Source organism: Syngnathus leptorhynchus, chromosome 4 (genome assembly GCF_054491065.1).
Source record: "Syngnathus leptorhynchus isolate UIUO chromosome 4, UIUO_Slep, whole genome shotgun sequence".
Classification (NCBI taxonomy): domain Eukaryota; kingdom Metazoa; phylum Chordata; class Actinopteri; order Syngnathiformes; family Syngnathidae; genus Syngnathus; species Syngnathus leptorhynchus.
The window spans coordinates 14,062,625-14,086,889 of NC_141198.1; the positions used below are offsets into that span (position 1 = coordinate 14,062,625).

The following is a 24,265-nucleotide window of genomic DNA, read 5'->3' on the forward strand; positions in this document are numbered from 1 at the left end:
AAGCAGAAATACACTCGAGGTCAGGAAGAAGACCGCAAATGCTGCTTTTTTTTTTCCCCCTCTCCTTTATTCGGCTTCCTCATTCTCTTAACAAATACAGAGCTGCGAAATTCTTAACGCCGCCCTTTCTGGACTCTAAACGGGTCATTTGGTTTTCTATTCCTGTCGGAGTGGAACAAAACAGTTATCATCTGCCCACTATAAAAGGTCACATACGCTAACACACGCACCGCTTGCCAGGGAAATTGTTGGCAGGAAAAATAAATACAACAGCAGCGGCAGTCGTAGTGAAATTCCGAGTCTTTCCTTCCTGCTGTTTTTTTTTTTCTGATCTCATAGCAGACATTTAAAGTACAGTAGTGCCTTGAGATACAAGTTTGGATGGATGGATGGATGGATGGATGGATGGATGGATGGATGGATGGATGGATGGATGGATGGGTGGACGGACGGATGGACGAGTACCGCATGCCTTTTATTATACAGGCCAAGCAGTTCTGAACGTCCCTTCACCCTCTCGTACATCCCGCATAAAAAGACACACTCCGGCGGGTATTTATCCCCTCTGTTGATGTCACGTCGGCGTTGACCTCTGGCCAAGGGTCTCGGCCCGCTGTCACTGATCTGTCCCAGCCGTTTGAACATGAGGAAGCCCCTCCCAAAGCTATCCGCTGATATATGCGCAGCTCCTTGACAAGCTGGCAGGCCTGTGAGGAGAAACACCAGAACTGTCCGGGGCAATATCTCGATAATCTTAGCCAGGCAACGGAGCTCCGCAAAAACTGCCCGGGTGAGCCAAAGCAGTTGTAAACATAAAACATTTGGACGGTGAAACAGCTTGAATCTTGTTATGCTGTCAACTTTGCTAGCCTGCAGAACAAAAGTAATGCTATGCAATGTACTCAAGGTCCAAAACATTATGCTATTTTCCACATTTAAAAAAAAATGTTTCCTAGTGTCTGACTTGCTTTCGTCAAAAGACCAAGATTTATAAAAGGGTGTGCTCCCGAAGCAGCTCTAACAAAATCAAGTGGGTTTGAGGTATTTTTCTCGGGCATGCAAATGAAGCTCTGCTCACTCTCAACCGAGTATGGCTTTTATGGAAGAAGGAAGACTATTGAGTGTGAATCCGGTGAGATACGTGGCTACGGGGCAAAGAACACCGGTGCAGCCATGAGTTCACTTGTTACTTATATTTAGGTATGATTTCGTTCTGACTTTTCGACCATTTTTGCTGTATTTATAGTGGATTTTATAAACTTAACATGTAGTTTCAGTTTGGTATTTTTTTTTAAAGCGGTCATTTTCATTTTATTTCTGTAACTTTTCTTTCTACATCGATTGGGAGGACATTAGAACATGTACAAATGAGACAACCTGCATAATTATTCATACCCGGGTTCATACATGGGCCAGAAGCAAGCAAGGACGCAGCGCCTCAGTGAGACATTAATCGTCACGGCCCATTTCTCTGCAACCTGTTTGCCTTGCATGTCCTGTTTCTGACACTTTTACATGCTGGAAGGAAACCAAAGTCTTTGCAGCTGTTCATAAAAATCGCATATCTTAACCTGTGCGCCATAAAACGGTTTCATCTGAAGCTGCATGTCATCATTTCCCAGTCGGTGCACTTGTGCAATCCAACAAGAACTAATAGATATGTATGAAAAAAAAATCTGACTTTATACATATAATATTCCATTTTGATTGACAAATGTGTGTACCCATTCAATTGGGTACTGAGCAATTTCTTTTCATTTTTCACATTTGTTGGCCACTTATATTGTGGGCCAATTGGGGCAGTGACCCAGCTGATTCTGCACTTTGTAATATGTATTACCGCCCTCTACTGGACGGGAGTGGACCTGGGTTTTTTTGGGGTGATTTGTGCCATCTGAGTTTGACTTTGGCACAGACATACTTTCATCATTTGGCCTCGTTTGCTAAGGCCTGTATTGAGAGGAATGTTTGTAAATAAATGTGAGAACTGGGCTCTGAGAACACGGAACCAAGCCGAGGATCACCTGGCGACCCTCACAGCCCGCTGAGCCGATCGCCAACACTTTGCCCGGCAACAGCAGATGAAACCCGCCGTTCGTTCGTTCGTTCGTTCGTTCGTTCATACGTGTGAACCAGCTGGACGGGCTGTTTATTATTACGGCGCAGTCAGGGAGCGACAGGCGGAGAAAGCAGCAGAGGGGAGGACGTCGACAGAGAGGAATTAAGACTGGCAGGAGAGAAGGAACAAGGGAAGGGGGGTCCGAGGGCTGCTCGAGTTTTGATTGTGTTTGTAGCGACATCACATTAACATGGAACAAGAAAGCCGGGATAACTAACATTAGCTAATGGAGAGGCAAAATTGCCATAACAGTGCGGGTTATTGCTTTGGGTGGGAAGCCACCGCCTACCCCCAGTGGGCTCCCTCCACCCTTGCTCCACCTGACCTCGTCAACTCCCCCCCAACCGACCCCCTTTTCCCCTTGCTCTCCCTCCTTGTTGATTAATGTGGGATGAGGCCAGGCCCTGGAAACAGAACCTCTTTTCACTTTTGTCACACAGTGGAGACGGAAAGGAAAACACACACGGTTAAAAAAAAAAAAAAAGTGTTTGACCAAAGCGAAATTGAAGACCCCAGCATGCCTTCTAAGAACTGAAAACCTGTCAGCATCTCTTTTGGGCATTTTCGATGGGTGGAATGATGGATAGATACATAGATGGAGGGATTGATGGATTGATTGATGGCTCAATAGATAAAAAACACTGCTGAAGCGCAATCATTCCTGGAATTATTGTAACACCCAGCTCAGTCAAGAGGTGTTTTTTTTTTTTTCCTCAGAAAATTGCAAGCACATACATTTAAATTATTTAGTCATCTCACAGTGGGGAGACTGACTCAGTTAATCAAGAAATTTGCCCCGGCAAATTCTCAACACGGAAAAGTTATCTTACCCCGACATCAATCACATTTGATAGTGTTTTGCCTGCAGAAGAAATCTCCTCACAACACATACTTTGTGTTTTATATATAAGAGGCGCTCATTTACGCATTTGCAAAGGCAAGCGTCCTTGTACGCGCACAGAGCTACCTCTCTCTCTCCACTTAAGCAAGCTAGCAGCAATGCCGCTGCAGGACTAGCTAAACCTTGAAACCATAACCGCGGGGCCTATAAAAGCTGATAAATGTAGAACATAAATTCCACATCGCTGCAGCAGGACTCCCAATATTGCCGCATCCATTCTGTGTACTTAACATGCTGGGCCACGAAGCCAATGAAGCGGGCAAGTCTTGTTTTTCTGCTAAAGACGTCGAGTGAAGCAAAGCGGCAGTGTGTGAGTATATGTGTGTGTAGGCTAGTAAGATGTTGGTGTGTTTTTTTTTTCAAAATCCTTCTAAAAGTCTAAACCCAGATTTCTTTTACCTAGAGGTCATTAATGGATTTTTAAAGGATTTTTTTATTTATTTTTTTACAACCAGGCTTTACTTGAAAAGGAATGTTCCTATTTTAGTACTTCATGCGCCAGCGAGAAGGTGGGCTGGTTTATCCGCCTCTACATCGAGCGTGTCAAAGTCCACCTGCAGATAAAGGAGTTGAGCAATTCATCCATCTACGTCCGCCCCTCCGCCCCCATGCGGCTTTTGTTGGCGTGTGCAAAACAAGCTCATCCCGGGCTGAGTGGCAGGCGAAGAAAGGGAGCCACGGGCGTCCTTACCTTGTACGTTCGACACAAGGGGTTGAACGCGTTTGTCCCGCAAACAAACAGGGCGTTGTCGTTTTGCTGCAGGAGGACTTTGATGAAATTGTGACACTCGTCCTGTGGCGCACAAGAGAAGGAAACACAGACATTTGTCAGTTTTATAATTGACACATTTGGAATGAAACGCACATGTGGGGACTCCAATGAAAGGTTGTGCGGTTGAAAAATGACAGGTTCGGCCGGCCCCTTGTTTGAATGGCGCCATTTACACGCGTAGCCGTGTCATCGTGACACGCGGCATTTCCTCTCGCTACATCAATGTCGTGTTTACGGATGATTTTTAATGGCAGCGCCAGGTTTGCCTCGACAATAATGGAAGCAAGAGGAGATTGTCAAGTAAATCCAGGGAAAACACAATTAGGCTGCCATTTGATGGAAAGATTATCACTAATGTGCTCTATAAATTGTGACAGATGAAGGTTTTATGAACTGAATGGAGTGTGTTGTTGCACCGCATGCTCTCTATGGTTGTGCGCGTGCGTGTGCGTACCTTGTGCTTCCCTTTCATTCGACACGTGTCCACGTCACCCTGTCTGGACTTCCATGTCATTTTCTGCAGGGAAAAATACACTTAGGTTAAGGTCAGGGCCATTAGGAGCAGAAAACTAAACATGTAAGAAGAGTGAAATAACACAAAAGCACACCGGATAGGCCACACTCATTGGACACCTCATTAGGTACCCCAATACAAGAGTTGCTGTACACTGTCAAGCGCAGCAATGATAATAAATGGATTGTTCATTGAAAGTAATAAGCAATGGACAGTAGCAGCAGCACTGAAGAAGAACATCACAACTAAAACTGAACAGAAGGTTATAAATGAAAAGCCCTCATTTGAACGTGCAGGTGTGGCTAATGTCCGATGAGCCAGCACTGTGATCGATAATGTGGGATTCTTGCTCATTCAGCATCCCACTGAGGCTGCGGCTCAAATGCAAACATTCCCGCTTAACACTGATCAGGGACCAGGTCACAAATTGAACTTGGAATTGGGGGGGGGGCAAACAATACTGACTCTGGTTCAGTTTCAGATGTGCAGAGCTCCACAGTGTGGTGATCAAAGCTCATGGACTTATTGGTTAGTCGCACACACACATCCACACATGCACACATGCACACACACACACAATGGCCTGCTTGTGGATTGGTGGTAGCCAACATATGTCAATCAGCTAGAAACACACGGCTGCATACATCCGCTTTCATTGTTACACGCACACTTATTAATCAATGCTAAGCCTCGCAACACACACACACACACACACACACATATACACACACAGTGGCCCCTGAGTGCCGTCCATGATCAGTCGCTACCCGCCGCCATTGTGAAGCATGTTTGGAGCTGATTAAAGAGTCTCGGTCATCAATCAACAAGAACCTTTCATGTGCTGGCCGCTCTCATTAGGGCCCATTGGATGGTGGAGAAACGCCCTTATTTGAATTGGCTATTCAGCGGGCCGAGCGAGTTGTTGTTTTTTTTTTTGTCCTATCCTTAAGCCCGAGTGTTGCATCCGAGGATGCAAACGTGGAATCTTATCTCCGTCTTTATTGTACTTCCGACTCTCTGAGCTCGGATGACGCATGCGCTCACTCGCTGATTGATTGGATAATCCACTTAACGGGGTCAACGTGATGCACGCGGCGAGTTAGACGCCCGCGTGACAGACGCACATAAACACGACAGGTGATTAAGGTTACGTCGGCGGCTGAACCAGGCGTCCTCAGAGTCGGACGCACGTCTCACTTGCTCACCTTAGTGAAAAAGATCTCGTCATTCACGGCGGTGTCCGTGTCCACTGTGTATATGTGATCCCTGCAAGAGACAAGACAGAGATGGAGAGAAAGGTCAACAAAGGTCAAAAATTCAACAAACTATAAATCCATTTGCTCGCCGACCCCTGTGCAATCAGAAAACGACCTCAAAAGATACAGCTTTGGGTAAACTTTATTCAAACCTAAAAAAAAACCACAAAAAAAACATGACAATGGACAAAAGGAGGCCAGAGCGAATTTGCTCTGTCAGACAGAAACAGTCAACAAAGCTTTGGAGTGCCGTGGCGCAGGGCCGCGGGACAAAAGCTTCTTTGTCCCAGAGGAAGAGCTCCAGTGGGGGTGAGGCATGTAGGTTGTGTGTGTGTGTGTGTGGGGGGGGGGGGGGGTGAGGTGGCGAGACGAGAGGTGCCAAGTCACTCAGAGCTGTTCGGGTCAATTAAGATCACTGTTTGAGCAACAGGAAATCTATACCAATGCTCATTACGCCTCAGACTAGAAGACATACGTGTGTGCGCCTGGAAATTAACGAGCCTCTGCTGCTTCGTTGCTCCAAATACGTGGACAAAAGTGTTGGGACAAGGAGGTGGAAATGGAAGAAAGGAACTCTTCCAGGAAGGGTCTCCAAAAGGTTTTCGGTGGGATTTGGTTTTTCGCCATCCCACCTGGAAAAGCAATCCATTGCAAAGGTGTTGAATGGGGTGGAGGTCAAGTTGTCCAAGCTCGCCAATTTGGACCTTGCTTCGTGCACTGGAATACCGTTTCTTACTATTTGTGGAATTACTTTCATTCTAAGGACAAGTCTTGGTAATAACACAAACATCACCAGCATGTGTCCCATTACTTTTGACCATATAGTGTCAGCGTCATCAGCAGCACATATGGAAGACATAAAGGGGTTAACCTATATCCCAGACAGACAGCTCCACCTACTTACCATAAAGAATTAGGGTACAGAGGAACCGAGGGGGAGGGGTAATCGCAATGGAGGGGTCCATTAGGTGGCAAGAGGATTTACGCACAGAGGTGGCCTTGCCCAAACGCTGTTTTAATTGGTCGGAGATTGTGGTTTCTTTTTTTTTTTTTTTTTAAATCAAAGTGCGTAAAGAGCGTCGTCGCGGAAGGAAGCCACATCTTAATTATGCTCCAGCTCCCAAACCTGCGCTCAGGCCGCCCGTCCTGCCTCGCCGTCTCATTAACTAAATGGAAAAAAGTCTTGGGAGGGACGTGCGTTTTGAAATGAATCCACTTATATCGCTTTCTTGGGAAGTGAGCGAGGGCATCTCCTCACGAATGAAACCCAGTCTACTGTACGTGATCAGCCTTGACGCCTAAATTGAATAATTAATCTTAGAGAGTGGTTGAAATTAGCAAAGCATGGCTGCCGCACGGAGAGGACATATTCCCAGTGAGATATAAAAAAAATAAAAAAAAACTGTCGGTGCTTTTCATTTCGCACTGATTGCACTAGCAGGTATTTTGAATGGTATTTTTCCACTGGAGATTTTTATTCATCTTGAAATCATGTATAATGTATTTTTTTTTTTTAATATAAAGTGTGCATTATAAGAAAATGAAGAAAAGAGAAAAATGCCACTGTTATTCAATCTATATAAAGTCATCAGCTTCGAAAATGTTGTCCATATCGTAATTAATCGTATCATATTTATCGTAAATGTTGAAGTGGTTTTACGTTTACAGTACGATAGTTGGCCCCTGACCATTTTCGTAGGGGAAGAAAAATCACTCGACACACAACAGGATAATCCCTCACGATAATCTTTCGGAGACATTCGACAAAAACCAACTCAAATTAGGCCCGATTATCGCTACGCCTAATCAACAATAAACAACTTTATGTTAAAAATGTCGGTTGAGCTTGACTACCCAAAATGCATCGACCATTTTGTGGGGATCAAAACCACAAATTCTGCCTACAAAGACTTTTTGGTATCTGTCCCAGTGTGTTGCGTCATCTGTTTAACGTGCTGGCTTCCTGTGGAGTGTTTTTCCGGGGTTTTCAATGGCCTGTGTCACCTCACTCGCACTAAATGTCATCATTAGAAATAGCAACAATAAAAGGAAATAGGTACGTACACACCATCAGAGGCAGAGTGAAATGAAAAAGACCAAAATGGGAATGTAAAAGGACAATGACGGACGGCATCAATATCATCTTCAGTACTTTCTCTCGTCGTTCAGCAAATTGCTCCTTTAACTTACTTTGAAATATGGCCACTTTATATCAAAACGACCAAAACAAAATCAAAAGTGATTAAACCGGAGAATCGCTTGGCAGATTTAGTGCGCTCTCGTATTTTTTTTTTTTCTTTTTTAACCGCATACAGTTTTAAAACAGCTCGTGAGCAATATGTAATTGACTGCACCATAAATTAGCAGCTTGGCTCCCCACGCGGGCCTCGACCGTCCCGTCAAGGCCTTCCAGCTACGCGGCTTTACTCTCCGGTGGAGATTAGCGGGAGCCAAGAACATGAGGCATCTCTTAAACATCCTGACTGGGGATGGAGGAGGACAATGGAGCGGCTGTGTCAACACACACTCGCACAAACATACACACACATGGCCCCGTTCCCCTTTTCCCATCCGCACCTGAACACATAACCCGGAGGTTGAATACCGTTCGGCCAGCCAGAAAGTGTCGCGACCTCTCGGGATTTTAATAAAACAAATTCACAACTTGTGACAAACTCATTTAATTTGACGTCACGCCGTTTTGCCTTTTAAATACATAGTGCGTTCGTTAAGCTTTTGGGAAGATTACTTCCAGGCTTTGGTGCACCACAAAAAATTGTACGGTTGAATTCAGTCACAGGGGATTAAATAAGTAATGGTGAGCATCATCCACTGCCAGTTTGACTCACTCACTCACTGTGGGCATCCCATTTCCCGAAATTCGGCAAACAGAAATGCGCGAGTAGGACGGGAAGGCATGCGGATCTCCTTTCAGACACAAATGCGAGACTATTGTGAACGAGACGGGTGATGGCAGCGAGACGGCGGGAGAGTGGGCGGGGCCGGAGTGTTGCGATGGATGGACGCGGACATGAAGTCGTGAGAACACAGGGGGTTTGTGCGGAGGAATGTCGTTCAGAGAATTCCGTCTCAGGGTCGTCTGCTGGGTCTTGGTCAAATGATCCTGCTCTAGCTAGGATTTCAATAGCTCCATTAGCAAGCCTTCAGGACCTTACGATTCCAGAGGCGGGAAGTAATTTTATAACCGTGCTTGGTATCTGTGTTTACATGAATATTATATTTATTTATTATTATTATTATTATTATTATTTATTTGATTTATTATTTATTTATTTTATATATATTTTTTTCTGTTCAACCCCTGTGGATGACAACAAAAAGAAAGAGCGGAATCCTTGGTTGAAATCAAACTTAAATTTCCCATCTACGGCCTCAGCTTCAAGAATAATTCATGGCAAATGTTTTGTATCTTATGTCAGCCTAAAACAACCATACAAAGAAGGTGTAACGTTTTTTCAGCTGTTATCATTCGCTAGCATTTTATGTTACTTAGCTCATATTAGCAAAATTACGGCCAAACGTTTTGCTAGCATATAAGTCAAGCCAATGCTAGCAAGCGCGAGCATGACACTTTCCCCTCTTTTTACGAGCTGACAGAAATTCATCATAACAAGCTCATGGGGGGTGGCCTGTGGACTATTGTGCTCTGTTTTGCCTTTCTCTGGATCAAATCCTCAGAACAGTGGACTGTAGAAGGGGGACCTGGGGGAGCCAGCAGGCTGCCGTGGGCTGTGCGGGGGGACATGTGGAGCTTGTGAATAGGCCCAGGGCATGAGGGGGCCCTGGGTGATGCGGTGCCATGAAATACAACAAGCCAGAGTTCACTTGACCCCCTCAAGCAGGGGCAGGTTGGTCTTTTAGAAGGTTTTTGGGGTGTTATATGCGGGGTTAGTGGGGTAAGGGGTATGTTTTTGAGCATGAGGCCTAGCCTTATTGATTTGATTCAACTGTGCTTTATGCAAAGACACTGTTGGAATGCAGAACAGAGGAATGCAAAACATCAAACCTCAGTTTGTATGACACATATGTCCAAGACCTCCCCCCTCTTCCCAACTGGCAATACATCAAGCCAATTGTGCACTTGCACTCAATTGGAGGGAGGTTCACGAGTGTTGCGGCAGCTGGGGAGCGGCGGAGACGGACTTTAGCGTGAAGGGAACAAATGTTGGATTAAAAAAAGAAATGCCAAAGAGCTGAGCAGGCAGCTTCTTATTGTTGGGGTGGATTAACGTATCACAAGTGTGGTTGAAGGGATATCGTTGGTCAGACGAAAAGTGGTGCAAAGTCAGCGACTGCTTCGGCAATTCAAATTTCTGTAGAAATACGGAATATAGCAAGAAATAAAAATGGGCGATCGGCCACGACTGCTGGCAAGTCAAGTATTTTTGACACGCTAACACGTTAGAGTCCGAGCCAAACCTTGAATCCAGGTGACAAATGTAAATGTAAGCTTTGTTGTCCCCGACTGATGCCAACGTAGCTGCATGTGGAGAGGAGGAGGCCCGTGTGTAATCCCAGTCATTAGTGGGTTTTAACAGGATTTGGTACATCGACAATAACCAACACTCGAGCTGCTTCCGCCGTTGGAGAACGCGTCAACGGCAACCGTACACGATCCCTCGCCTCGGATTGTTGCCGTTGCCATAGCGAGGGGCCAAAGGAGCGCCGGGAATGTCGACTATGCTCCCGCGTACGCATGGAGCCGAAGTATGCCGGCAAAGCTATACAGTATCGCATTCAGACACGGCCTTGGTTCGCGGGCGCGTCCTCTCATGTTCTCTAGCCATCCGCCTAAAAAACCTGACCTGATATTATGTTGCAAACGTGACCGCTTCTAATTAAGACCAAGTTGTGCCTTTTCATTATAAAGGTGAATGTTTTAAACCTGCAAGTGATTATTACTTCAGCCGGTTAGCAACCTCATATGTGGCTCATTCGTTCAGGGACAAGCGTGTAGTTTCAACCACCATAAAGTTGACTCATGAGGAAAAGTTTATTCTACTCACTCCATTAAACTGAGCAGTTCTAGGTGTTAGTCTTTCAAATATTGGTGAGGGAATAGACATTAGACAATAGAAATGTCACATAATAGCATCTGTTAATTTAGCCCAAATTTATTATTTAAGTTTGTTTAAATATTTGATTGAAATATGATACAAAACAATTCTTATAATTTCCACTTTTTAAACATGCAGATTTTTTTCCCCCCTCCCAAAAAAAGTACTACGGTCAAAATGACACTGAACACGTATGTACAGTACACGCGAGTAAATCCGTCTCCCAATGTTTATATTCCCTTTTAGCAAACAAACTCGCCTGCTGGTTCAACTTTGACCTTTAGACACACTATTATTGTGCATGAAGGATTCTCCTGTAAATATCACAAGCGGTATATATAGCGATTCGAGAACACACCACTACGAGCATCTGGACACACTCTGATCCAATTTTAGATAAATGAATAAATAAATAAGTAAAGAGTAATAATAATAAATAAATAACTGCAGCCAGATAATTGGAATACAATCAGATTGTTTGATTTAAAAGAGGATGGCCACAACTGCACGTACTATAAAGATACAAACACACGCAAAGATACAAACACACGCACACAAATACAAGTGCAAATCCAGCAAAGTAAATGATAAATCTCCTGCAGCTCCGTGATGAATTGCCTCTGTATGTCATGCAGCGTGTACCTTGAACATGAAATATGGAGCGCTGGGGAGAGGAATCTTGCATCAAGAGCAGTTTACTGCTGAATTATGGCGCACTGCTCAAGCACCTGTGACAGCGCGTATGCACTCGCCAGCCACACCATTAGGCACACCGGCACAGTCGCATCACATCCACAGATCTCAAGCATCACCTCGAATGCAATCATGTAGTGTATAAATAATATAAGGTGGCGCCCCAGTTATTGTCTGACTGCATTTCAAAAAATGTTTTATATAGTTGTGCCCCTTCCTAGTCACTTAAATATATTCAAAACACATTTTTAAAGAAATTTCAAATTACAAAATAACAAAACAAATTGGAAACATAAAATGCCTACATAAAGTCATGACCATGCACATGCTTTTAAGAGGCGGAGCCTGTTTGGGTGGCCAAATTGTCGTGTGGGGATCTGGTTGACAGCAGTTGCTAGCATTGGTGGAGCTAGGATTTTGTTTTTCTTTAGTCTTTCGTCAGAAAAAATCCAATTTTGTTTCCATATTATTATTTGTATTCTGTAGCAGAGCTCCATTTCCATGTTCATTGTCTTAGCTTAAAGGCTCGTATACAGCAAAGATAATCAATTTGGCATTCCAAACAAACACATCTGTTTCTCCAATCGCTTGGCTTTTAAAGCACTAGCCATCCATTTTCTATACCGCTTATCCTCACTAGGCTGAAGGCAAATAAAAGACTGCGGGAAAAAGTCCAAATCCCACCAGGCTTTTTAGAAGCCTCCGTCATGAACAACCTCAGCTTCGCGTCTCATCAGGCTCGACTTCTTCCTTTCTACCACCGACTATGATTCTGAATATTAAGGCGAGAAATGAGTCCTGACCTGAATTTGCGATTGTGATTTAAAAGCTGACGGGGCTAATGACATTTTGCACAAAAAAAATGATATGAGGTCCTCAACGAGGGAGCGTGCATTGAAGCATGCGTGATGCAGGCTAAATGAACAGCATATTTGTTCTCCTTAAATCAACACATTTCAATCAAACACACACAACCTGATTCATTCATTTCTATCAGTTCATCTGTTGCTGAGTTTGGCTAAAGACTCCCTCCCTCCATGCATAAGCCACTTTGTTTATTTACGATTTAATCAGTAGCAAGATTCGTATTAGGGAAGCTTGTTAATTCATTGCCAGCATCAAAACAAAAGCCAAAGGGATTCAATAAAGCGTGCAGCCATTAAAAAAAAAACAGCCTGAACTGAATGAAGGACTTTGGATGGCGCTCACAGACACCATCTGCAAGCTGCAGCACACCAATGACTGACTGGAGGCATGATGGCAAAGCTGGCTCCAAAATAAACAAGTCATCTGACTATTTATTTAGTACACTGCTTTGCTGGCACAACACTTTCAAATTGATCATCTCCATTAACTCTTCACTCAACTTTTAAAGTTCCATCTTTGAGCCCTCATAGCACGTACACAAAAGTCTCTTCTGACTGCTCGGTACAATATGGTGACAATCAGGACTGCACACTTTCTACATTTACTTATGGCCACAATTCAAATCATTAACTCATTAACGACCATAGACGTCACTGGCAGTCAATGAGTTGATTTCAGTCTACGTCAGACAAATCGTTTCAACCGTCCGCACTGTCTATTCATACAGCACACAGAAGACAAACCACTTCTTGATCCGTTCGACAACTGGTCAGTGTAATAAAATGGAAAACACACACACAATAAACACTCTCGAACATCCACACGCAGGCCAACAAACACACCCCTCAAATAAACCCTCTGTGTCCCAATTCCCTCCCCCTTGTGGCCCTAAAACTGCTGGCTGACACCCCATGTGGAGCAGGTGGGCGACAGTCGCACCAAAGTCTCTGGCCCCCTTCCCCACACACACACACACACACACACACACATCAGCACACACACAGTTGTCTCTAATGACCACAGATATTTTCAAAAGCAGCGCTCTCCTTCAGCCACTTAATATGACATGCTTGGGAGCAAAACAAAGAACACCCCCCTCCCAATGTGTCTTTTCACCCAGTCAGGCCTGAACTCAATTACCCAAAGGGGGGGGCTCAGATCAAGCCGATAAGAACCGCAGAGACCTTTTCACGTTCCGCCTTGATGGCAGCCAGTACATCCAAAATTGCGTAGGGTAATAATGGCACACTTGCTGATTCTCTAATTGATCGTTGTGTCACGAGGTGGAGCAACATTTCTTAAATGGTAACAAACAAGAGCGATGAGGCAAATCAATAAGTAGCGAACTGTGCGAGGCTCCTGCTGTGTCATCGAGCTGTGTATGTGTGGGGAATAAAAAGCATTCAGGTGAGGGGTACAAAAAGTACGTGGCATTTGTGATGGCAGTCAAGTCACCGGGAAAGACAAACTTCTCTGTGCCTCTGGCGGGGGAGGTTAACCGAAAAAATGATTGGTTGGTGGCTAGCTCAAAACAGGAAACATTGAGACCACCCCTAAGGCCAACCAAAAATATTGGATAGTGGTAGATGTGGTGGTTGTGTGGATAAGACAAATGACTTGTTTACATGAACATCCAGGGCGGCCTGGTTATCCTGGAAGGGGGATTACGCCATTCCTTCTCAAAATGGGGTTTGGTGTTTTTTCTTTGCTGTTGCCAATTTTGTCAACTGCGGCCTTTGAAACACTTTTGTGATTATAAAATAAACTTGACTTCAACACATCACTTTGAGATGTTTTGCTATCTCTTTGAAAAAAATTGGGGTGAATAAAATTTCACTCCAGTCCTGCAGAGGGCAGTAATTAGAAAATGGCTGGCAGTCAAGCTAATTCAGAGATGTGAAGAAGACAAATGTTTTATTTCAAACCAATTCTACATGTTCCAGAAAAATTGTTTTGTAGCAGTGGTCGGCCTAAATTTCTTATAAAATGTGTCGTTTTCGTGCTTGCACCTCTAGATGGCGGAAGCAAGCACGCTTCGCAACATCCAACCGCTATTAATTCACATTGGTTTCCTTGCAGCGGGAGGGCATTAACCGTTGGTTAATGATGGTTCATTATGCCGCCAAAAACAGACAGGTGGTAATAAAAAGTGTCCAGTCAAAGCTCTTTGCTGCGATGGATCCCTTGTGATTCATAAAGCCATAGATATGTTCCACTTTGAGATAGATAAGCTTCCTACCCGGCCATCAGTGTCAAGTTCCCAACAATCACTGAGAATCATTGTGGGTGCAACAACATTTGTTAGCTTACCTGGCAGCGATGAATAAAGTCTTGTTCATGATCATGATGAGCTGGATGTCCAGTTTGTGCCGCTGCGTGTTGTTCCTGCCGGGCTTGTGGCCCACAAAGGCCGGGTACTGCTTTGTATCTGCGAGGGGAAAAAAAACAAAAAAAAAACACTTTGACTATGGGATTGCTGAAGTTTCTGTTAAACGTACTGTTGGGATTTGGATCAAATGTCAACACATCTGCTGCCTGAGCGCCTGTTGCGGACTTAAATTATACGGGGGGAAAAATGCACGGCACTGTAGCATGAAATTGTTCTGTTGTTAGTGGCCTGGGATGAAAGCGCTTGTTTGGCTAAACAGAAGCAGGTCAATGTCAGGCTACTCTTAGTGGGAGAGACACTTTGAACATTTCTCCGTGGACATCCCTTTGTTCATCAAGTACGGAAAAAAGCGGATTGGACTTTTTTTTTTAATATATGCGTTGGCTTCAAAACATTCCTTTTCTTTTTATATGCCTTCACAATGTATTTAAAAGACATCAACGAGTTTGAAGTACGGATTTTCAGTCTAAATTTAAAAATGGAGAAAAAACTTTCAGGGATTACTGTGTACTGGCATTTTAGTTGGGCACCTCCGCTATGCTTGACACATGGTGTGGTATGCTTTGACTTCTTCTGCATTAGTAGTTTTGGATCTCATTGTTCACATCTCTCTCAATTTCCAGATACTCGCATAGGATCATATACCTGATGGATGGATGGATGGATGGATGGATGGATGGATGGATGGATGGATGGATGGATGGATGGATGGATGGATGGATGGATGGATGGATGGATGGATGGATGGATGGATGGATGGATGGATGGATGGATGGACGGACGGATTGACGGATGGATGGACGGATGGACAGACAGATAGACAGACAGATGGATAGATAGATGGATGGATGGATGATGGATGGATGAATGAAAGGATACACGGATAGACAGATCGATAGAGAGAGAGAGGGAGGGAGGGAGGGAGGGAGGGAGAGAGAGAGAGAGAGAGAGAGAGAGAGAGAGATACATAGATACATAAATACATAGATACATAGATACATAGATACATAGATAGATGGACTCACAGTTGCCGTGGGAGATGCTTATAGGCTCACTGTCTTCTGGGAAGCCGGCTCCAGCTATGTGCAGTAGCATGAAGTAGAGGAGGAAGGCCTCTGACCTCATGGTCGCACCACTGTGCAGCTGCTGCTGCTGCCGCTGCTGCTGGTCCTCTGGTGCAGATGTACCTCAGCCTGCAGGAAAAAAAAAAAAGATTACACTGAGGGACTGGATGGTGGGGGCAGCATGGCTATAAATAAGTCTTTCAGAATCGGGGATTGCAAAGTAGCACCTTACACATCCGTGCGTTACGTGCCGAGATCCAAGATGTATGAATTTTTGGTGGCTCATTGCATATTAAAGAGCTTTAAATGGATTAGGAAGGTGATATGCGTCATAGATTGATGCCAGGCAGAGAGGATCTTTCTCAAAACGCCTCAAGGAGGATCAAGACCTGCACACGCAAACGTATGTTTCTTCTCCAACTTGCGAGTCAGCCGACAAACATCCGTCTTCCCAACAGGGGAGCCCAGGCCCTTTCCTGCCTTTCCTAGTTACACTTGGGGCTTCAGACACCCGCCCCCACTATCTCACCAGTCTCGAACCGAATGCACTAGCCGCTAGGCTAACAACCCCAAGATTAAAAGCAAACAAATCCATTTGGATGAATTCATTCCATAAACAATGTGTTCTCATCAAGCTCATTCCCTAATGCAATTTTATATGTAATGCATATCTGTGCACATCAAGCCCAGACATGCCGCGCTGACTCCTCCCGTCGTTTATGGCAACAGATTACGGCCATAAATCAAACGCGACAATTATTGCGTTGGTAATCTAATCAAGAAGCGAGCGTTTCATTTGCATTATGCTCTTTCTTTTTTTTTCAACCCCTTCCCACCCAGCTTGGGACATTGTTGGGAATGCAGAAGATGCTTCTGGGATGAGGAATTGACGAAATCAGTGTGTTTGAATTTACTTCCCTCTGATATAAGTTGTTTATCCCAACATGTATTATCCTCCACTCAAGGCAGGAAGAAGAGGGGGGAAGAGAGGATTACTTTTAGTTTGCAATGTCTCGCTCTCTCTCTCTCTCTCTCTCTCTCTCTCTCGCTCTCTCGCTCTCTCTCTCTCTCTGTCCCTTCATGCTCCTGTGAATCTCATTGAGGAGAGGAATGAAAACAGCATTCACACAGAGGATCACTTTCACACTGAGGAGAATAGCAAAGCTTTGGGAAGCCTGAAGAGCACCTTCATCTCCTTTGCTCCTGCTCCTCTTCCTCACACCAATTTAGACTCACAAAAAAAACAGTCAAATAATCTGGTGCCGCCTTGGATTTTTCATTTATCAAAGAGCTCCATGTAAATCTCATTTATCAAGAAGAAGAAAGCCATACAGCTACCAGAATACAGATCAAAGTTGTGAAAATAGAATTGCAAGTGGCTCCAAGGTTTTTATTCCTCTCTCTTTCCTGAACTTTACCCCCGTAAACCTTGACATAATTGACTGATTGATGAGCGGTAAGTGGCACAGCATTGGCGGACAGATGGCGACTGTAAAATACTGTCAATAATCCTACTGTGGTATTTCCAGATGGAATCTTGATCATGGCAAAGTAAAACGTGTAACTGCAAAAAGCTTCTTCCATATGTTCTTGACTTTGACATAACGGCACTGCCAGGAGATTCATCAGCATTCATCTTCCATCTGCACCGGTGGGGATGTGCCGGATTCAAATGTTTAAAAAAAAAACTGTGATGCACTAAATGGCTTCAAGTGTAACTCAAAAGCCGCTTTCATCACCGCGTGAGTAACAGCGAGACCCACGCCGGCTCTTCTGGAGGAGAAATTGCTTCCTCCTGTTCTTAAATCTTTCTCTGAAAAGCTACTGTAGCGCACACCTTCAGAACATCGGCACTCAACGACCACACGTGTGACAGTAAATTAGCCAAAATGCCACAGGTGGAAGTTGAAGATTTCTTCATATAAATGAACCAAATAAAAACTTTTCCTCTGGCTTTGACCGCAGCTACTATAACTAAGTAGGTGGCATTCCGGGTGCATATGTGTGTGAAGTAGAAAACTAGCGTGTGTGTGTGTAGGAAGTGTTATTCAAGCTAATTGCTAGCAGGGGCCCAGCAACAGGTAGTCCAAACACTAGAATCAATCTAGGACAAAGTCCCGTGAAGTTTCCAAGGAATAACCGCATCACATGCGTGTACATCCCAAAATAAGCAGCCCCGCGGGGGCTAGCAAAACAAACGAGCTTTGACGGTATACACATTACGGAGCCTGATGATGTTTTGCTTGCTAATACGCTAATGTGGACATGTTTGCTGATGGTGCTCAGCTGTAAACGTTTGTCAAGGCTGGCCGTTATAATTGGGAAACGGAAGGAAATGCCATCACATGTTTAGATAATAGTCACTTTAATAAATGGTGGGAACTTGCACAACGTTAATAATTAATTTGTTTTTTTTTGGTCATGCTTTGGTTAGCTAGCTATATTCCGGGTTTGTGGAGGATGGTGTGATGGCGGGAGTTTTTCTTAGGAAGGGACCATTTCATGGTGACTAACCAATCAAAAATAATCATAATAAATGCCTTTCATGTGAGGAAGAAATATCTGGAGTGCCGTTGGTTTCTTTGTGATGGTTTATTTTTGTTAGCACAGTGAAAAACACAAGATAAGACAATACCATTTTTTGTTCTGGGTGGGGAGGGGGGCTTCCACTGTGACCCAACCCGCCAAATATTTGCTTTCATTTTCCAAAACAAAATCTAACAAAAGTTGTTTGTTTTGATGTGTTTGTCTGTTCTGTTTGCTTCCTGACAGCAACCTACTTCAAGGAAGACAAAAAAGATGCAACGATAGCATTTTTATTTTTTTCTGGAGGCAAACAAGATTGAAAAAATGAGAAAATACATTTCTGCCAAAGTTTTCTACTCTACAGTGCAAAATCTTATCAAATCTTGTCAAGAATTCTCACATGCAAGCTATTAATCTTTGCAAAATAAACCGGACAACTTTATCTTATTACTAGCATCGCTTTCTGTAGTTTAAGGAAGAGGACATTTTGACTAAAAGTAATGAAAGCGTTATCGGACATGCTTTTTAATCACTATAACAAGAGAGGCATGTCAGTATATAAGTGTTTCTTCTTCATCACAGTCGGGCCGAATAAGAAGAGGAAGTGTTTCATATTTATAGTTAAGTGGCGGCTTCTCGTAAATGCTGTCTGACAGCTTTGATACGAGGGCGGCGTGCCTGTGTTTATATTTGGCAGGAGGGATAACGTGCGCAGATGACAGGCAGGAGCACCACAGGGGCCGTCTCGGTGGCAATGCGGTCGTCGGTCGCCAGACATGATTGAAATGTGGGCCTCGTCGAAGGAAAAGCTGCCGTTTGGACAGGTAGGCCATCTTAGTTGACCCTCCGGATGTGTTGAAAAGCAGATTACACATTTTCATTCCTACATTGACATCCTAAATTCTAATATTTGTTCCACAAAATTGCTGCTATTTTTCATTTTTATGTCGTATTGACGTTTTCTGTAATGGCAATGTGATTATAGCCGTACGAAAAAGTCGATTCGGTCTGTAAGAAAGACACAGCCCGCCCATTCTTTTTATGCCACCTGGTTGTGAATAAAAGTGATTTTAAATGACGGGCTGGGCCATTGTTTTTGCTGTGTGACATTTTTATAAAGCGCAAAACACTTTTACTAAATTGCATGGAGGTATAGCTCAGGTGTGAAATTAGGAGAGTGTGATGTTTGTGGAAATGTAATCTTACATTGGGCGACTCATTTAGAATCTGATTTGGAAGTTTCGTTCGACTCAGAAGTCCTTGGTGATGTTAATTTTTTTTTTATGTTATATCCATTTGTATGTCTTTCTTTAAGTTAAATGCATCAATAAGAGGAGTATGTTGATTTTGTGATGTGAAGCATTAGCATTCCGAGTCGGCAAGAGTTTGAAGCGTGCATTATTGACTTTATTCATAAGATATAGCTCACTATGTGAGTGCTTAGAAGGCAACATTTGACACGCAGTAAACAAACATCAATTGGGCAATTTTCCCCTACTTTAGAGTTTTCAGACTTCCCACTTCACCCTCTCAGGTAAGATGGAGTTAACAACCTGGACTGCTCAACACTCAATCAAATACTTAAGTCCCACTGGTTAATGGCAGACTGGTGTCCAGTCATTTCCAAACTTGTATTCACACGCTGGCTAATATATCAGTCAGTCATAATGTAGTTGACATTTGTATGAATGACAAAATTCTGGTGCGTCTATTTTTTTATTTTTTTTTCCCTTCCACTTAAACTTCCCTCGGAGCCGTCCACCTACTGATCCCGTTGCCCGACTCGCATGTTAATGCAAAGTCTGAATAGGGCCCGAGAGCAGAAAAGGAAAAGATCAAGCAGAAAAGATTGCATAGAACAGTGAAGACTTTAAGGCACTGATCCACCAACATGGACCACATCCAAGCATCAAGGCTCCCAAATGAAGCCAAAGCTTTTTTCACTTGTCAGCCCTGCTTGATGAATCCAAGACAAGAGACACCAGAGGAGCTTGAACCAAAGAGGGTTGCCTCAGGAGGAATCAGCCCAGCATCCAAAATACAGTAAGCACGCAAACACCGACACACATCCTTCCCATAATTCTTTGCCCTGCCTCACATTTCTCGCTTTCAAGTCAATATTCAGTACCAAGATAATCCATCATGGTTTGATTATTAAAAGACAATGAAGTGGGCATGAATGAGGCGCCCCGTCGCTGTCGGGCCATTTATTGAAACAGAGGCCTCTGATGCATGGACGTCTCTCTTTTAAGAGCTGATGGATTGATTGCGGAAGCCAGCCAAAAAAAAGTCTCAAGGGAAGCACAAGAAACAAGAGATCAGAGGCACAGTGCCAACTTTGCCAAATAGCAGCCTCACAAAAAAAAAAAGCATTCACAGCGTGGAGATAAGCTTTCGTCTTAATAACGTCGCCTCTGGGATGTTAAAGACATTCAGTCCGTATGCGTTTTAATCATTAAACTGATAAACCAGTGGGACTTTTTGAAGCCCTTTGTCAAAAGGGACGGGTGGGAGAGCCGAGCGGCTGGCGTGTGAGAACTATCTCAAATGTGCACTGACATCGCACCAACAAGTAGAACAACCTGCTCGGTTTGTAATTGAAGATTAAAAGTAGGCCAAGAAGCAGGCAGGCTGCTGAAAAACCAATAGGAAGGAGGATCTGGAATCTTGTCTCACTTGCACCCTGGATTGGTCACCTGTGTTTTCTCATGATGCCAAAATGTGTAAGGTGCATTTTCAAAACCGGGTTGAATGTCACAAGCCCGCTCATGCTGATAGAATGTGAAAAGTGCGAGCAAATACGTGGCAGATACGGACACGCTCGGTGGCACGTGGCATTTTCCAACTGTCCTTTGATTTGAAATTCTGTCTCGCCCGATGCCTTCGGTTCACATTTCGCGTCGGCGTGTGAGCTCGAGCCTTGTCCATAGAGTGCGAGCTGGGAGATTTGTTTTTTTGGGCCAGGTGTAGTGGAGAAGAAGAAATATCAGCAGAATGTCATCGCGCTAAATGCCACTTGCACTGCACCTCCCTGCGGAGCGGCGGCAGGGGGGGATGTTGAAGCTGTCACACGCTAAACGATGAATTTCATTGGGAAACTCCCGTCAAGGCAGACTACGGTGCTCTCTAAGGTGCTACTGAGGGTTTCCAGCTATGAAAGCCAAGTTCAGATCACTGAAGTTTAAAGGCTCCAACCATTTTCAGACAGTTCTCACTAACACATCTGTCACATGATTTTGACTAAATATTCCAAGGATCAAGAAGGATAGGACTCTTTTCACAACCAATTTTATGTCTTGCTAAGATTAGCTTGTTTTGAGTGTGTAGCTTTGTCTTATGACCGTGCAGCCCAGCTAATGGCAGCTAAAAAAATTATTGAGATTTATTAAACAGGTTTTTACTCACAGGAATGTGTCGACAACTTCACAGAGCAACAAGTGCGAGCCGGGCCACGTATCAGAAGCTAACACTGTTAGCTAACTCTAATACAAAAACATGCTAGTAGCAGCATCACACTTATCTTCTCTTGCACAGGTCATGGGCAGAAAAACTTAATGTGGGGGGGGGGGTTATTATGTAAATTAGGACCTCTGTTACGTAAACAGTCAGGCCAAAGTAGATTTTTAAAAATAGGCAGGATGTATATTAAGAAATGTCCAAAACTGAATGAAAAATAACAACACCCACTGCCTATTTTCTGCTATATGACAGAAGAATCCATTTTTGTCCTTGGTTATGTTTCTACTAATCTAAAATGCATGAAACTTAAAATGCTTTTTGTGTCATACCTTGCAGATAGGAAGAGTATTCATGCATGCATTCTTAGTTTTTTAAGATGCAGCAGAAAATTTAGCGAGAACTAACCAAAGGATGATAGCATGAGCTCCTCGGGTGGCTTTGACTCAAATAGAAGACAATGAGGAATCAATAAAAGAATAGAAGCGCGAGATGGATATTTACAGCCTCCTGTTTTTTCCTCGACAGGCTTTAAATGAGAAAGGTCTCTGAGTCGATAATGTAACAGCCGCTCGCTCTTGGATGTTTTTTTTTTTTTTTCTTGTAGGTCTGAGAAGAGTTTGGGGTGAGAATTGAAACTTTCTCATGTCGCTGCTTGGAAGCATATTATGCCTTCCATTTTGTTTTATATAGATAACTCCAAGCACCAGGCACAGAAGAACAGATGGGAAACAGCAGCTCACCATCAGTTCAAAGTTCACGTGACCACAAAGAAGACACGACAGGCACAAAACACAGTGTCATCTCACAAACCGCCACATGATAAAACATTCAAGTGTAAAGTCCGCTCAATGCTCCATGATTTCATTTTACCGTCACTCCAAATCATTTCATCTTTGTTAATGGCCTATTTTTTTTTTTTTTTTAATCTGCAGTGCTTCAATTTCACGCAGGTTCCATTATGCTAAGTGAGTGAGTGTGTGTGCTCGGCGGCTGATAGCTGGCTCGCCGGGGCCTTCCTCTTCCATCGACTGTGACTGAGCGTGATGCTAATCTCTTTAAAGGTAATGTGCGGGCCACAGGAGAGTACAGCCTACAACTCGCACTCACTTCCTGAGCCTCCTCTCATTACTTGGCCATCTGTCCGTCCTATTGATTTATTGTACGCTGCATTGTTCGAGAGCTCTTTATTTATTCCATTTTGTCTCGCTCAAATTAAAGATCTCATTCACTTATTTGGTCACAAACCATGTAAAATATCTGTAATAGCGCTCTGTGTGTTAGCATGTGCTACTTTTAACAGGGGATCTTGTTTTCTGCTAATAGGTCATTTCCTCAATCTACAAATGATCAATGGCAATGAATCAGGAGCAGAATGCAAATTGTGTTATCTGCGTGTAGCATGTAGTCTGGGGGGAAGCAGCCGGTCGACATCGCTGAGCTAATGACGACGAGGTGGCGGTGGGCAGACAGGCGGATCAGCAAGACACCTTGACATGTCATCTGGTGCCACAATCACAAACATGTTGTTCAGGATGCTAGAAATAAGAAATTGAAATCCTTGTAGGCATGTGGAATTTGGAAGGAATTGTGAAATAAAATAGTGTCGGTTTTCTCGATAGAAATGCCCGCAAACAAAAAAGTTTAGAGCACAAATGACGATAGTAATATAAATAAGATGCAAGCGTATTTATATGAAATACTTTATCATAATGAATAATAATAATCTACAATGATTTTATTATATTACATAATATTTCACTTTTTAGCCGTTTAATGGGAGTATTTTTTTATATTTGTATTTTTTTAAATCAGGATGATCCCTCATCAAATGCCAGTTTTATTTTACTGGATTATAACGTTATTGATATTATTTCAAACGAATGGTTGTGCATCCTTATAGTGAGGCAATTATCCTAATGTTTTCTCTCCACATAGCGCTAAGTGAGTTATTCTAATTCGACAGTGCCAAATGTTTCCTTGATATTTACCAAATTGTAATGCAATGACCTCTTGAAAAAGCTTTTAACAAAATCTCTCTGGACTGAACCAATTAAGATAGGCTACTTAGCCATATAGTCTAATCAGCTGACCATTAGCTGTGAGCTCATGCTAACTTGATACCTTGAGATTTTTTGGCATGGTTGAAGATGGATAATTTGTTCATGTTATATGAACACTTTGAGCCTATTTGTGTGTCAAGCACCAAAGCGTCAGTTAATACATGTACTGCACTTTTATGACAACTGGAAGCTTGGTCCCTCAAGAGAGCTGCGTTCTTTACAATTAACACAAGTTCATTTATGAGCCTTTGGGTCAAAGTGAATTAACATTAAAAAAAAAAAAAGGTTAGGAATTGCATTTGAAGCCTAATGTCAATGATGCAATGGTGACGCATGTGCCCATAGCGCTTGCACGTGCTAATTGCAAATGTAACTGTGTGTGACAAGTAAGATCGTGCTGTTGTCTGAAGGGAGTTCTTTTTAATTTGACACTACAAGAGGAAATTAGACATTATAAGACTGAACAGACTTGTAACTCATATTATTGCCATAGTGTTCCGAGTTATGTCGAGTGAGTCCCACAAGTGACGCTTTTTTACGATAAGTAATTGTCCATGTTATTTGTGA

At 43.4% G+C, this 24,265-nt stretch overlaps 1 protein-coding gene across 2 annotated transcripts in view; it reads right to left on the minus strand.

Annotated features, from left to right (window-relative positions):
* The window catches only part of sema6a (sema domain, transmembrane domain (TM), and cytoplasmic domain, (semaphorin) 6A), an 81,806-nt gene that overhangs the window by 32,351 nt on the left and 25,190 nt on the right, over positions 1–24,265 (minus strand). For both annotated transcript variants that reach the window (XM_085908960.1, XM_085908959.1), the window contains exons 2-6: positions 15,615–15,782; positions 14,511–14,628; positions 5,512–5,572; positions 4,247–4,309; positions 3,712–3,813 (exon numbers count right to left, since the gene is read on the minus strand). In XM_085908960.1, coding sequence (XP_085765086.1) covers positions 3,712–3,813; positions 4,247–4,309; positions 5,512–5,572; positions 14,511–14,628; positions 15,615–15,714 — 444 coding nt within the window. In that variant the 5' untranslated portion in view covers positions 15,715–15,782. The remainder of the gene's footprint in view (positions 1–3,711; positions 3,814–4,246; positions 4,310–5,511; positions 5,573–14,510; positions 14,629–15,614; positions 15,783–24,265) is intronic.